The sequence below is a fragment of the Acomys minous genome, assembly GCF_964271855.1.
Source record: "Acomys minous genome assembly, chromosome: 10".
NCBI classification, from domain to species: domain Eukaryota; kingdom Metazoa; phylum Chordata; class Mammalia; order Rodentia; family Muridae; genus Acomys; species Acomys minous.
The window spans coordinates 68,993,277-69,009,550 of record NC_140491.1 but is presented as its reverse complement, the minus strand read 5'-3'; the positions used below and the strand labels follow the sequence as shown (position 1 = coordinate 69,009,550).

Genomic DNA, 16,274 nt, shown 5'->3' with positions numbered 1-16,274 from the left:
CTTCAGGGACAGCTAGCCTAGCCCACTTGGTGAGCTCCAGGCAGCAAAAGACCCATTTAAAAAACAAAAACAAAAACAAAAACAAAAACGGGTGGTTGGGGGCTAGAGAGATGGATCAACAGTTAAGATCTCTGGCTGCTCTTCCAGAGGACCTAGGTTCAATTCGCAGTACCCACATGGTGGTTCACCACTGCCTGTTAACTTCAGTTCCAGAAGAACTGATGCCTTTATTTGGCTTCTGTGGGTACTGCATACTCAGAGTGCACATATATGTAGGCAAAACACCATACACATTAAAAAAATTTTTTTAACGAAATAAACAAAAGCAATTGTTAGCCAGTGCCTGGGGAATGACCCTAGAGGAAGTCTTCTGACCTATACATACACATACATGCACACATGTACCCAAATACACTTGAACATACATACGCAGAGGAAAATAAAAAGACAGGAGACATGGTGACTCAACAATAAAAAGGACAACACGGGGTCTCCTCAGGACCCCTTGGTGACCGAAAGGATGCTCTGAAGGTAAATGTCACCACCTGGGCCGATGGAGAGGAAGCTGAGCCAGTTTGTTTTTCACCCTGTGGTCCGGGAACAGCCCAGTTTCACCTTACCAGGATCCATTCCACGGTCACAAATGGCTCACTGAGCCAGGCCTGCCCGGGACCTTCCCACCACCCCCCAAAACCGTCAGCACCCTCAGAGCCAAGGGAAAGGTACCTTGCAAGGGCCACTCGATGGTGTGGTTGAGGTCCAGAGAGGGCTGCAAGGAGAAGCCGGCTCGGAAGTTGATGTTGCTGATGCCCGATATTCTCACAGAGTGGCGGCCGCTGCTGTACACCTAGCGCAGGAACCCACCCACGTCACCAGAGCGTCAGGCCTCAGGACCCCAGCTTCAGGCCAGACGCCGCTGACCACAGCTGGCCAAGACCCACACCTGCAATCATAGCTGTTGCATATCTGTAGACAACATGGGCAGTGTATCTGCTCCCTGAAGACACAGAAGCCAAGCTTACTTGCTGTTCTTCTGGAGGCTTCCTTCTGTTCTCTCCTAGCTCCTGCAGTCCCTGTCTGGTCCCCTGTTTATCTGCCTTCCTGCCACACCCTCCCTGGAGACATTGTAGCTCTGGTCTTTTTTTTTTTTTTTTTTTTTTTAATGTGCATTGATGTTTTGCCTGCATGTATGTCTGTATGAGGGTGTCAGATCTTGGAGTTTTAGACAGTTGTGAGCTGCCATGTAGGTGCTGGGAATTGAACCTGAGTCCTTTGGAAGAGCAGTCAGTGATCTCAACGGCTGAGCCATCTCTCCAGGTCCAGCTCTGGTCTTAAAGACTCGAAAATCAGGATTGGTCAACATATCCCCTTCACCTGCAGCAGCTCCCACAATGCCCTGCACCTGGTAGGTGCCTGGGGAGTGTTAGTTCAATCAGCTGGAGTGCTCACACCTCCATCAGGCCAACCCTGTCCTCTTGCCTGGCTTCCAGCATCTTCCAAATAAAGCAGTGTCCTGCCAGCCCTGTCTCTCTCAGCTATACGTCCCAGTCACCCTTGCTTCATTTACACTTTGTACTCAGGTCAGGAGTCTGAGCCACATGCCAATTTGGCTATTCACTGAAGGTTTTTTTTTTCTTTTTTTTTTTCCCCTCAACCTTTCTGAATGTCATCCCAAATTGCTCCACTTCTTCACAGTGGCAAAGCAGGTTGCTCGTCCTCCACTCTTGTTGATAAACCCACATCACTTGGCCACACATCCCAGGCTCCCCTGCTGAAACCCCACAGTGTCCCTACCTTGATGGCCCACAGCCCAGGGTGCTCAGGCTTAAAGGCTACGACTTTGGCTGAGTCCGGAATGTTAAGGAGCACGTTGAGACCTTCGTCCGTCTGCAGAACCCTTCCTGTGGAAACCCCCAGTGGCACTCAGTCCTCACTTTTCCCAGAGTTCCCAGGTTTCCCACCCTGTCTCCAGGAACCCATAGCCCACCCCCAGCAGCTTCAAGCGTCCTTGGGACTGACAAGAAGACTGCCATCATGTTAAGTCCCCCATTGGTCAGTTGCCACCAGGCTTCCTGTTTCTCTCACCTGTGGTGTCCCCTCACTCCTTCCTAATTTCTATACCCTCGAGTATGAACCCCTGTCTCTATCACCTCTTTGTGGAGTGCAGGAGTATATGTGTGACACATGCATGTGTGTGTGTGTGTGTGTGTGTGTGTGTGAACATGTGTACACATGTGTGCCCATGTTTGTGTGTCAGAGGACAACTTTAGGTAGTCAGTTTCCTCCTCACACCATGTGGGACCCAGGGATGGGACTCAAGTCCTCAGGCTGGGAGCAAGCACCTTTTCTTGCTGAGTCATCTCAATGGTCCAGGTTTTTGTTTGTTTGTTTGTTTGTTTGTTTGTTCTTCCTTTTTGTGATAGGATCTCTCGCTGCAGCACTCGAGGCTCATTGGTTTGCATGCCTAAGGAGCTCAGGGACCCGCCCGTCTCCACCCCACAGCACTGAGGTTAAAGTATAGCTGCCATACGTGTGGTTCTACGTGGGTGTTAGGCACTCAGGCTCAGGTCCTTCCTGTTTGTGAGGCAGATGTTCTGTTGACTGAGCCTTCTCTCCAGCCTCCTCCCCCCATGGCCTCTTTTGGTCTCACCCTGGCCTTCCAGCTCAGCCGAAGAGGAAAGGTCGTAGCTCTGGAACACATACCCAGGGGGTCCCGGACTTCGATTTCTGGCCCTGGACCGCTCAGGGAGATAGTGACCTCTCTCAGGCTGGGGTCAAAGGGGAGTCTCCATGTGTGCTCGCCTTCCTCCTCGTGGTCTGCAGACAGCAGATGTACTTTGGAGGCCTGGATCGCTGACTCCACCCACTTTAACACCTGAGAGGATACGAGAGAAGCTGCACTAGTGGGCATGCCCGGAGGTTGACATGTCTGGCCACCTGATGCAGCTTCTAACCAGCTCCCCACTGTGTGTAGAATCTACATGCTCTCCATGGATTTCAAACAATCTATTCAGTCCCCAGGGCCATAGTCTCGTCATTATCCTATGCCAAGCCTGATTGGCTCTTCTGCCCTTTTGGCTTCTATGGGTTTCCAACCGATGTCTGTATGGAGACACCGGGTTACTCAGTGCAGAGAGGAGCCAGCGCAGGCCCCTGCAGCATAGGCTTCCGCCTCTTATCTGCCTCTGGCACCCACGAGGATGCCCTGGGTGCATACGAGGGACCTGGGAGCACTGGAGTCTCCGTCCTGTGTGGTTCATTGAGCTATAGGCTCCTCACAGGTTGCTTAGTCATCTCACCAGGACTGTGGGGACCTGCGTTTTATCAAATAAGGTAAGTTAACGCATCTGCAGTGAGTGGCTACGGCATCACTGGGTGGAGAGCGTTTCTAGCAGGCAGGAAGCCCTGGGTTTGATCCCCAGCACTGAAAAAAAATAAAAAGAAACCAACTCCTGTACCACACAATTCAAGGAAAAACACTGGATGTGTCTCCTGCGTTCAATAGGAGTGGTGTTCAGAGGCTAGAGTGTTCTTCCCAAGGACCCAAAACATCTTTGGAAGAATGCCCTCTGCTAAATGTGGAAGGAATGATGCCATTAGGAAACCATCAGCTTGCAACTACTAATGAAATAATCATTTCGGGCAAGGATCCTCTTTGGTTGTTAAAGGCACAGGGTGTAAGATTGATGGGGCCTAAGTGTCCACCCGGGGCCTGGGTGTTACCCCACAGACACTGAAGTCAGTATGGGGTGGGAGAGACACGGCCTTGCCGTACACGTCTGCCTGTCACCACCGTAGCCTGGTCTACCACCAACGTCACCAGCTACGGTAGGACAGCGAGGCGCTGTTTGTCTCTCGATGGCAAGCATCGGAAAGAAGTCACAGCGCCAACCCCGAGACACCTCTCCATGCACACCAGCCACCCCCTACCCAGGCCTTGAGACACACTCAGGTTAGACAGGAGGGAGGCAGGAGGGAGCGTGTCAGTGACACCGTCAGGGCAAAGACTGGAATTTAGGACATGGGACACAGCAGAGCTTCATCAGCTGATGTGATGACAATGAGCAGATGGCTCCAGACTTTAGGGGACTTAGTAGACACAACAATCGAGTGGGGCGGGCAACAGTAATTAAAACCCGAGCCACAAAGTGTCCTCAGAAACCAATGCGAGGAGCTGGGGGCGCGGCTCGGCGGTGACGCGCTTGCACGCGAGGGTCAGGACCAGTGTTTAGATTGCCAGCGCCCGCATAAAAAGCTGCGTAGGCATGGCAGCCCGCCTAGTGCTTGGGAGGTAGAGACGGGGGACCCGTGGACCAAGCTGGCTGGCTACAGTAGCCTGGCCTGCGTCAATAAGCAAAGTGGACAAAGAACACACCTGATACCAATTCATAGCTCCACATGCTCACAACACACATGTACCCTCATGCATGTGAACACACAAACACACATGCATATATACATAGATGCAAAAGAAAAATACAGATAAGACATTTGGAGGACAGTTGGGGAGAACCAGACAAGGATTTGGTGCCAGATCACAGTAAAGAAAGTGTAATAATTCTATTAGAACATCCTACACTATGGGGGATACTGTGTATATGGGGAGTGCCAGTGAGGTTCAGTTGGGGAGCACTTTCATAGCACATATGAGACCCTCGGTTCCATTCACAGCAGTCAGAAGTAAAAATAGTGAGTTCTGGGCTGGAGAGATGGCTCAGAGGGTAAGAGCACTGGCTGCTCTTCCAGAGGTCCTGAGTTCAATCCCCAGCAACCACACAATGGCTCACAACCATCTATAGTGTGATCTAATGGGCACTGTATACATAATAAATAAATCTTAAAAAATAGTTAATTCTAAATTATTTATGGATATAGTATCATGAGTTATCAAAATCAAGAGAGGTTAAAAAGAGAAACATGCAAGCAAGCTCTGAATTGTTGGTAGCCATGAGGCTTGGCAGGGTGAGGGGGGGGGGAGTTGTTTGCTTGTTTGCTTTATTTTCGCAACAGGGTCTATGTAGCCCTAGCTGGTCTGGAACTTAATAACAAAACCAGGCTGTCCTCGAACTCACAAAAATCTGCTTGCCTCTGCCTCAGAGTGTATGAACTAAAGGCGTTTACCTCAATGCCCCTCCATTCATAATAACTTAAATAGCTAAGAGCCATTTTTAAATGACAATGATGTCATGAGTTTATCATACACCTGGTGTGATGTTTGCTTGCCAATGTCAGTTGACTGTAAATGGCTTCCTGGAATGCTGCCTGAGAAGAAGAGGTTCTGTGATTGATTAGCAATGTCTGCCACGGGTACAAGACTAGCAAACAGTGGCTTGTGTGCTACCTACAGGCATTCTGGCCCTAATTGGCAGTCCTTCTACTCTGTTCTGATCTATTGTGTGGCCTTTCACAGAAGGGAAGGGAGTTGGAAGATTTGCCTGAGATTTCGAGAATGAGCATGTTTTACTGACTGAGTAAAACCATGTGCTGTGAGATCCAGTGTATCACAGGCTAAGAATTCAACATTCTCCCCTATTTGGAGATACTTCATTCTCCTGTCTTTTGTCTAGGTTTCCGAGAAACATGTTTCTTGAAAAGGCCCCACCTGTCATGGCATGGCTGATGGACCAGGACCAGGCTCCTTGTCTATGGAGGATGGAAGGAAGACAGTGCCAAGGAATCAGTGAAGCCAGGACGACGCTGCCAGATGGTGAAGGAGTGACTCTGTGCCAACTGCCTGTCCCTCAGGTCATAAAGTGGGGGCAGAGGATGGTGACAGAAAAGCTGCCCCAGGCGACAATCACCCAGACAAGTTACGTCAGCTACTACACTGACAGGGCTACTGCAAGCTGTTCTAGAATGTTCTGGTGAGGAGACAGTGCCCAGTAATTCAGGCTACTAAACCACAAAGACAGCTGGGACGTGGACAGCACCCTAACGACCCCAGCATGAGGCAGCCTGCCCCAGGATTTGGAGGGGGAGTGTGATGGATTTGCTTGCAGCCAATCCAGACCACCTTGTAGGGCCAGGCCTAGGGTCAAGGCCTTTTGGACCTGGCTGTGCCCCCAGGGCTCCAGAGCGGAATTGGGGAGCCTCCCGAGCAGAGTGCCTTCATTAAGCGAGCACAGTGTTTATTTGGCGTGTGTGATGGCTTCCAGATGTCTGCAGGGTGGGGCCTGGGATCCAGCCATGTGCTGGCCAGAGCTACGGATGGAAAAGGAAGGAAAGAATCTGGCCTTGTCACTCTCTGCCAGATGACTGCTGCTGGGCCCATCGTGGCTGATAAATCATCCCCAGAGGATGCTCGACAGCCTGGGCAGCTGAGGAAGCTGAGGGAACTAGGAAGAGGAATGAGGCTCACAGCTACAGATGGGGGAAACGGAGGCATTGGCCGGGAGTCACAGAGGGAGCACCTCGCCAGCTGTGCACCCCAGATTCTCTACCCAGCTCTGTCTTGTTGAAAACACTCTTAAGAGTGCACCCCTACTCTTCAGGGCCTTCAGGGGGGGGGAAGGGAGAGAAACCTCTGCCTGCATCCAGAAGACCAGGAGAGTTCAGCTGTGGTCATTTCTCACCTAATCTTCCCTGATGCCCAGCACTGTTCATCCACCATCTTCCCTTCACCTCAGAAGGCAGCCGGTCCCATCGGCACAACTGTGCACAAGGGAGAGCGTGGGGAGTATACTGCCGTGTGGAACAGGGGACATAAGGTCCCCTGAAGGCGACAGAGCTGTGATCCGCTGCCACCCCTGTCTTGCTCCAGCAGCCCCAGGGCTCAGCCTTTCCACTCCCCTGAATGCTGCTGGGGAGGGGTCCAGGGCTGAGGTCATCTCAGGTCCCTCCTGATCCATGATCCGGAGCTTCCTGGTAGGAGCTTCCCAATCCTGTTGTTGTAGAACACAAGTCATCTTTCTTTCTTCAAAGGGATTTGCAGAAGCTGGGCAATGTGTCAGGTTTACCTGCCGCTGCTGCCGCTGCTGCTGCTGCTGCTGGACAAGAGACGTGCCCCAGCCCTCAGAATTGGCTAAGCTGTGGAGTCGGGGTGTCGAGGAGGGGGCAGTGGGCCATGCAGTGCAGACTGAGATGCTCAGTGCTCTCCTGGGAAATTGTAGGGGCACTGCCCAGCTCTGTCCTGTTGTCCCCTGTCACTCTCCTGCATCATCAGCTTTTGTAGCTGAGCATGGACTGGGCAGAGCCTGTGGGTGCCACACGTAGGAAGCTGTGGACCCAGCCAAAGCTTGATTTTTAAAAATGACCACCTTGGGCTGGGCAGTGGTGGCACACACCTTTAATCCCAGCAGTTGAGAGGCAAAGGCAGGCGGGTCTCTGAGTTCGAGGCCAGCCTAGACTACAGAGTGAATTCCAGGACAGACAGGGCTACACAGAGAAATCCTGTCTTGGAGTGGGGGGGGGTGTGCAGGGAGAGCCCACTTAGGGCCTGGGACCATGGCTCAGGAGATGAAAGTGTATGGTGTAAATGTGTGAGAATCTGAGATCTGATTCTCGGGACCACACCGAAGCCAGGAGCACGGGCACACGCCTGTATCCCAGAGCTGCGTGGGGAGGTGCACAGACAGGCAATCCCAGAGCTCACTCACCGGCCAGGCTAGGTGACCTGGTTAGCTTTGGGTTTACTGAAATACCGTGACTCAAAAAGTACAGTAGAGAGCAACTCGGGAAGTGCCGGTGCCGACCTCCAGCCGCCACATGCACTCACATATGGATACATATAGTCACACACACCACACACCCTAGGACAAACCCAAGGTCACATTGCCTGCCTCCAATATGGTCCCCTATTGTGCCAGGATCATCAGAGTCCTAAGTTTTCTTGCCAGGGAGAGAGGGTCTTCAATCTCCCCCATATGCTCTGGAACAAAGTCCGAAAGGGGGCTTCTTCATAACCAGAAAGAGCTAAATGTTCCCAAGATAGAGGGTCCCTTGCTTGAACTGGCTGCCTCCTCCTTAGATGGTGCACACAGAGGTGCTTAATAAATGACCCACTGTGGTCAGGGTATATAGCTATTCTGCTGCTTGGAAGGTCGCAGCGTTTGTTTCACATGCCTCCTCAGAAGTGTGAACGATTTCTCCCAGCTACAGCCCCCATGGCCTGGCTTCCCTGGGGGATGACCACAGCTTTGGCTGTCACAGCCACTTTCCCAGGCTTGCTGAGTGTGTGTGGGAACATCTAGAAAGAAACAGATCCAAGGCATGAAGCTCTCCATGCCCGGGAGCATCCATGCCACCACTCGGAGCAGCCCAACCCCGCCGTCAGTTGTCCTACCAAGAGAGACTCCCACAGCCAAGATGCCAACGGGCTCACCTGGAGTTCCTGAAGACAGAGCCCCTGGCAAGCTGTCCTCCGCAACTTGCCTTGCCTCTCAAGTGTCTCCCCCTAAAAGTGGGGACGAAGCTGCCCCTCCATTCAGAGATGCCTCCCGCCCTCATGTGGGGCTCTGTGCCAGGATAGGCTGACGAGCCAGAAATTAAAGCCTGCTGTGTCACAGAGAAGTGTAAACTCCATCTGTCAACAGGGAGCCGAGGCACGCTAATCTAAACACGGCCCTAGAGACCAGTCCTCTCAACTCATAAATACACAGCTCACAAAATCCATCCTAGAGACCACTGCCTGCCTCAGAGACACCTTCTCTTTCAGAGCAGCAGGCGTGGGGACCCAACGCGCTTGCTCGGTCCCCACAGCCACTTCCTGGCACTCCGCTTAAGGTGTCCTACATGGCCCAGCCCTGAGGTCACTAATACTCCAGGAGCAGTAACCAATCACACAAGCACAGAATGACAGAAAGTCAGTACAAAAAGCTGGGAAGGGATTGTGGAAAGAGGTTTTACTTTCAGGGTGTTTCCCAAGCACTTGCCTGGGGGTTCAGGAGATTTGACAAGATGATGTAGAGCCCAGAGCGGGGTACTCGGCATCACTGGATGACAACCACCAGGCAAAGCTCCCGTGTACATCGCCATGCAAGACCCAACACCCTCACCCGCGGGGCAGCAGGCTGGGGGACACATTCTGCAGTGGCTCACCTCTGACACCTGCTGCTTGTCCAACTGGAACACCTGCCCAGAGCTGGTGGAGGCGATCTCCTCATAGGCCAGGTAGCCAGGATGGGTGCGGTCACCACAGTCCCCAGTCAGCACAAAGACCACCTGGAAGATAAGCAAGTAGGCCTGTGCTTTCTACTGTAGCGGGGAGAGGCAGGACCCGAACCACGGGAGAGCTGGGAATAATGACTGTGTCCCCTGCATGGGCATCAGGCGCTGATGCAGGGCAGGGGCTCACACAGAGAGGGACACAGCAGGCACGCCATGAGTGGCCCCTGGGGATTACTGTAGAAGAACCCTGAAGCAGCTCTAGAATAGTCTAGAAGGCCAGGCGGTGGTGGCACATGCCTTTAATCCCAGCACTTGGGAGGCAGAGGCAGGTGGATTGCTGTGAGTTCGAGGCCAGCCTGGTCTACAAAGTGAGTCCAGGGCAGTCAAGGCTACACAGAGAGACCCTGTCTCAAAAAAAAAACCCCAAAAATGTCTAGAAATGAGGAGCAGTGATGTTGTTGCAAACTTTGAGGTTTTCCCCAAGTGTTGACCTGCCCTCCCCCCGCCCCCCGCCTGCAGCCATCAGTGCAAAAGCAAGAGGCAGAAGTCCTGTCCACAAGGACAAAGTTCATGAGCTGCAAGGACCAAGGGCTGAGGACCAGGGTGGAAAAGCTTTGCACCAGCTTTGAAAGAGGGGGCGGGGCTGCACCAAGAGCAAACCTCACCAGGAAGTGGGAGCCCACGAGGCCCAGAGCTTGCAACTAGGCTACAACTCGGAGAGATGTGGCTGGGGCTGGCAGAGCTGGCTCTAGGGACCCAGGAGAGACGCCTGTCCCCACTCTCCAGCGGAGATCCACGGCCCCTCATCCAGCCATCTGCACGGCTGCCCACCCCATCCCTGCAACCGGCCTCTCACCTGCGACTGTTTTAGCTGCAGGAGCTGTAGGAGCTCATTCTTCTTGTGGTAGTCCTTGGCACGGGCATCCGAGAAGACGTAGATGAAGGACCCAGGGTTGGCAACCTCCACGGCAGCCTTGATGGCCCCCACACTCATCTCCGGGCAGTCACCACCTCCCTGCAGGGTTGAAGTGTGTCAGCAGCTGCCACCCACTTTGTATGCAAGGGGGCCAGCCTGGACAAACCTCTGAGCCCAGTGAGAGCCTGAAAGTCACCTCAGTGTGGCCCACTCACTGGTCAGGCTGCTGTCCCTGTTTGTCCCTTCTGTCATCTGCCCAGTTGTGACTTTAGTTAGACAAGTGTCACCCGTTCTCTCATTTGTGTGAGTGACAATCCCATCTTTACGGGGTTGGAAGAGATGAGGCACGAGCAAGCCTTTACATGTGTGAGCGTGTGAATGTGTGGTGTTTGCGCACTTATCTGTGTGTGTGCACAAGTATGTGGGGATGATCATACACACGTATGCAAGTGTGTGCGGAGGCCAGAGGTCAATGCTCCATGTCTTCCTCTATCTCTCTTCACCATGTTTTTTTTCTGACACGTCTCTCATTGGATATGGAGCTCACTAACTCTGTCAGGCATCCTGGCCAGCAGGCCTCCACAATCCTCCTGTTTCGGCCTCATCCTTGCTGGGCTTACAAGTGTGGGTGACCACACCCAGCTTCTGACATGGACGGTGGGGAGCTGAACTGGGATTTTCATGTTGAGTGACAAGCACTTTACCGAATGAGCTGTCCCCCAGCTCACGAGAGCGTTTCATTACGACACACGACAAGGGAAGGCTGAAAGGGAGCGCCACTGTGGGCAACCTCAAGAAGTCCTGTGACAGCCACAGTGTAAGGGGGGTGGAGCTAGGCCAGGCGAGAAGAAAGGCTCTCCCTGTCACCTGCCCTGTCATCAGGCCCTCCAGGAGACACACTCACGCCCTTCCTGCCTGGCAGCACTCAGACCTTTTGTGAGGTGAGAGCACGCACTGTTTGCGAGCCCGGCCTGCAGCCGACCCCACAACACAATTTCCTTCTTAATTCACTTTTGCCCTAGAAGGACTTCCTGAACCCCCGATGATGTAGGCCGCGCTCCAGCTGAGAAGCAGGCTCCACCTATGGAATCCCTCCTCTCAGGAACCTGGTGGCCAGGAGAAGGACAGATGCTGAAGCCAGGTGTTTTATGCCAAGAACATGTGACCCAGGCTCAGACCTGCATAGAGGTCTGAGCTAAGCTGTCCCTCCAGCCTTTACTCATACCTTCACTGGAGCAGCATCGCCCCCTCACTCATTTATTAAAATAGCACCCGCTATGCACCAGGGCTCTGTGAGGCACTTGTTTCATGTCCTGAGGAAAGGAGCCCAAGAGGTACTGGCTTCCAGGACCCGCAATGAGGCGTGGGCTATAGACTGAGGAGCAGGCAGGGCCTGAAGGAAGGAGGACGCCATCTTGGCTCCCAAGTGGGACAAAGACCGTGGGCTCTTGTCACAGAAGAGGAAGACCAATAAAGATGGCGGGCAGCCCACCTGAACGTAGAGTTCCCTCAGCTCTCTCTGAAACACCACTGGGTCCTCCGTGAGGGTCACCGGGCCAATATCTGTGGGAAGAGAGAGATGCTGGTGGGTTTCCCCCCGAACACAGGAGGGTCAAGGGCAAACCAAGGGAAAGGGATGCTGGGAAACCGAATGGATCAGGAAACCTTAGCTCCATTCAGGGACTACACAGCAAGCAGCCAACATCAGGCCAAGCAGTAAGCAGGAGCATCCCAGGAAGTCCATCTACATATCAAAGAGGCAGCAAGATTGGAGCAAGGGCTTCACTGCCTCAGAAGAGAACGCATGTTTCTGAAAGATACCAGCTTATGGTCTGTGGACCTGGCCATTCTGTTCGTAACTCTTTAAGCAGGTGAAATGAAAACACTGGTGCCCACAAAGCCTTCTGCTCAGGTGTGCATAACAATCATGTTCACAGTGACCCCAAGCTGGAGGCAAAGTTCTCCCACCCTAGTAACCGCCAGACAGAGCCCATCTTGGCTCATTATGGAGTTCAACAGCTAAAAAGTGGCGTATGGAAGGGCAGCGTATACAGTGTGGATACTATGCAAAAGGTATGACTCCCCTCCTGGGGGAGGACAAAGTGGGGTGGTGTGAGGCTTCGGGTGGTAAGATGTCTAAAGCTAGGGAGCGGTTTCTAGAATTTTCTATGTAATGATCTCAGCTCTTGGTGGATTGTTGGGGACTGAGGTATGGGAAGTGAAGCTGTGGATAATGGGGAACCACTGTGACCTGTTCCCAAACTCAGCAACAGAACAGATGAAACCACAGGTAAGAGTGTGGGTGAGTCTCACGTGAAGCCAGACCCGGGAGTGCGCATGCTACATGCCTCCCTTGGTAAGAAGCCAGTCAGGAGCTGCCTGTGGGCTGACAGAAGGCTCAGCTGATGGGACAGCAGTGCTCTAGACCCCGAGAGGAGTGTGGGCTCCATGGCGTGTCATCTGTTGAGAGCACACAGCTGAGACTCACACATTCTGGTATCCGTGGGTTTCATATATTTTAACACCCTGGGTGCTCACACTTGTGCAGTGACATTTTGTCCTCTAAGCCATTCCCAGCCCCTGGTTGTCCCTGTGCCAGATAATAGCCCAGGCTATTTAAACTACAGATAGAGAGAAAGACAGACAGACAGACAGACAGACAGACAGATGATAGATAGGTGGAAAATAGATGGTAGGAAAAAAAAGAGATGGTAGGTAGATAAATAGAAAGATATGTAGATTAGATAGACAGACAGACAGACAGACAGACAGACAGACAGAGATGAATGCATGCGTGGATACATGGATGGTTAGTCAGACAGATGATGGATGGATGGAGAGAGATGAAAATGAATGGTCGGTTAATAGACGATGAGTGACGGATGAGCGGCCTTCCTTCCTTGGACAGACATGAATAGTTAAAGGTTTGGGCTTTTTCATTGCTCTACACGGCAAGATCGAATGTTAGTCACCGCTCAGATCTTTTGCTTTTCTTTTTCCTTGAATGTTTTATGTCATTGGCTTCTAAAAAGAGCATTCTTTTTGCCTGTGTATGTATGAATGGTGTGCATGCATGCATAAGCACATCCACATGTGTGTGGGTATTCATGTGTATGCATGTATGTGGAGGCCGGAAGTTGACATCAGGCGTCCGCCTCAACTGCTCTCTGCCTTATACACGGAGATAGAATCTGCCCGTTGGGCTCAGAGCTCTCCTGCTCACTCCAGGGATCCCGGCTCTGTCTGCTGTGGACTGGGACTCCTGGTGGGCTGTCACTCTCACCTGACATGTACTTGGTTCTGGGGATCTGCGCTCCAGCCCTCACACTTGCATAACAAACACTTATTTACAGAACCATCTCCTCAGTTCATTTAAAGACCTATTTTCATTTATGTGTATTTATGCCTCTATGTGTGTGTGTGTGTGTGTGTGTGTGTGTGTGTGTGTGTGTGTGCGTGTGCGCGCGCACCTGCATATATGTGCAGTGCCTGCAGAAGCCAGAAGAGGGCGTCAGATCCCCTAGGACTGGAGTTACAGACAGTCATGAGCCACCATGTGATGCTGAGAAACCGAGCTTGGTTCCTCCAAGTGCTCTTAACCACTGACCCGTTGCTCCACCCCCAGTTGCCTTTAAGCACTTTATTGGAACAAGCTGTAACAACCTGGGCAGCCCTTGGGCAGGAGGGCTGAGCTTCCCCAAACCAGCATGTAAGGTTCATTCTCTGCTACCCAGGTCTGGGAAAGTCCATCCTGTGATGGGGGAGGGGGGGGAGTGCCTCTAGAAGACCATGCCACCCCAAAGCAGCTGCCTTCTTATCTGACCTCCTCCTGCCCGAGTGAGCAAACATACACACGCATCTCAGTAGGCACCACACTGCCTTCCCCGGTCCTCAATCCCAGAGCAAGATCAGCTTCCGGGACTCCGGGAAGGGTCTGTGCACTCAAGAATCATCCACCATCTGTTCAGGGGAGCCACAGAGATGCATGGTGTGCTGTCATCAGCGAGGGCTGCCTGTCAGGGGAGCCACAGAGATGCATGGTGTGCTGTCATCAGCGAGGGCTGCCTGTGCCATCACTGGGTAGGTCAGCCACTCTCATACCCAGCTTCCAGCCGACACAGGGTACAGGGCCAGACTCAGTCTTTACAGTCTGGGTGGAACCCAGGGCCTTGTGCACGCTACCCACTGAACCACATCCCTAGCCCAATAGTCTACTATTGAGTCCTGGGAGACAAAGCGACCTGACCTAGGAATTATGAGCAGGAGTCAGTGGAGATGAGGCTGGAATCTGGGTCATTCTGACCCCCCTCCCCCTTGCCCCCGCTCCAAGCTGTCAATGAAGCTGGAGGCTGCAGATGCTCTGGGCTCATTCCCCGAGCCTCACTGCTTCTGAAGGGGAGGGAGGTTCGTGACTGGAGGAGGACATTTGCCAAACAGCTGGGCAGATGTGGCGTGCAGCCCCTTGAAGCTGGGCATGCTGGCCGTGGGAATGAGTAAAGCCTGTGACCTCGACTCCCCTCAGCCACCCTCCTGCGTATGAGTCCCAGAAGGGTGGCCAAGGCTCGTCCTTTCTACAGGGGGGAACATCGTCTCTGTGTGGACATGAAGAAGCCCCCGGGGCATGTGTAGGGCAAGCAGCGTGGGAAGAATCCAGGTGTTTGTTTCTCCAGCCTCTTGTCTGGCCCTACTGGTTCCAGTGGCAAGAGTCAGGTATGGAGCCGGGCCTCAGACGTCATCTGTAACCATCTCTCTCTCTCTCTCTCTCTCTCTCTCTCTCTCTCTCTCTCTCTCTCTCTTTCTCTGTCTCTGTCTCTCTGTCTCTGTCTGTCTCTGTCTGTCTCTCTGTCTGTCTCTGTCTTTCTGTGTCTCTCTGTCTGTCTGTCTGTCTGTCTGTCTGTCTGTCTCTGTCTCTGTCTCTCTCTGTCTCTCTGTCTCTCTGTCTCTGTCTTTGTCTCTCTGTTTCTGTTTCTGTCTCTGTCTCTGTCTGTCTGTCTGTCTGTCTCTCTCTCTCTCTCTCTCTCTCTCTCTCTCTCTCTCTCTCTCTCTCTCTCTCACACACACACACACACACACACACACACACACTCCAATTTCCCTCCACCTACAGTAACCTCAGCAGAGTTCCCTGCCCTGCACCATTGTGCCCGCCCTCTCCAGGACTCGGTTGTCTCATCTCTAGGAGGCAGAGGCTGGAAAAATGTCATGTAGGCTGCTGGGATTCTGTCATTCCCTGAGCCAGAGCCAAGACGGCACCTCTGAAGATACCCCCAAGTGACAAGAACCACTAAGCTGGTGGCTCTGTCCAAAAAGAGCAACAACAAAAAAATGTTCCCAGAGCCTCTGCTGCCCCTCCAGGAGCCCAGAAGCCCCTCCAATGCCTCTGCCAGGGCTTCTCTTCCTGAATACTCAGCGGATCTTGGCTTGGTTTGTTGCTGTTCACTCGTTATGTGCTGGGCACAGTCCTGCTGGCCTCAGAGCTTCTGTCTCTGCTGTTCCCTATCCCCAGGATGCTGTTCTCGGTCCTATTTGGCCTTCTCCGCCAAGTTAGCACCTCAACTCAGGAATGCCATTGCAAGAGTGGCCACCGCCGTGACTAGAGACCTAGGAGTGTGGTAACCTGCGTCTGTATGGTTGCACTGAGGTACTAGGGCAAGATGGCACCTTCCAGACTTACCTATTGGATAAGGTTGACCCTGAGAAGCTGGCCTAATCCCACACACACACACACACCAGGCCTCTGAGGGCCCCCACAGTCAGGCACCCACCTCCTAGACACCCAGCCCCGTCTCTCCCTCTTCCTCCACCGCCCCCCCCAACATCCCTTCTCTGCAAAGACTCAAGCCTGGAAAACCGTTGACAAGGGACTGTCCCGTCCAGTCAGGCCACTCCTCGCTGCTGACCTGACATGAGCCAGGCTGGTCCCAGGATACATCCAGGGTTCAATGACTGCATCAGGATAACTAGAACCGGCCTGAGGTAGCTGACATCTTACAGGTGCCTGGAGGGTCCCAGGAGAGGCTCAAGGACCCTCTGGCTAAGGGAGATACCCTTGGGCTAAAGGAATGAGGACCCCTGGGCTAAGCAGGGGGAAACCCCAAAGCTGAGGGAGGGAGGACATCTGGCCTAAGAAGATAAACGGCTTTAGGTAAAAGGAGAGAGAATTGTCGGGCTGAGGGAGAGAAGCTCCTGGGGGCAGGGCACAGTAATCAGAGTGCAGAGAGACGGTAAAGACCTCCGCACATACACATGAACG

At 52.9% G+C, this 16,274-nt stretch overlaps 1 protein-coding gene across 1 annotated transcript in view; it reads right to left on the bottom strand.

The window, feature by feature from the left end:
• HMCN2 (hemicentin 2) overlaps positions 1-16,274 on the bottom strand; it is a 161,204-nt gene that overhangs the window by 131,224 nt on the left and 13,706 nt on the right. The window contains 6 exon segments of the mRNA XM_084799943.1: positions 727-847; positions 1,795-1,901; positions 2,704-2,875; positions 9,037-9,159; positions 9,962-10,120; positions 11,514-11,584. Coding sequence (XP_084656069.1) covers positions 727-847; positions 1,795-1,901; positions 2,704-2,875; positions 9,037-9,159; positions 9,962-10,120; positions 11,514-11,584 — 753 coding nt within the window.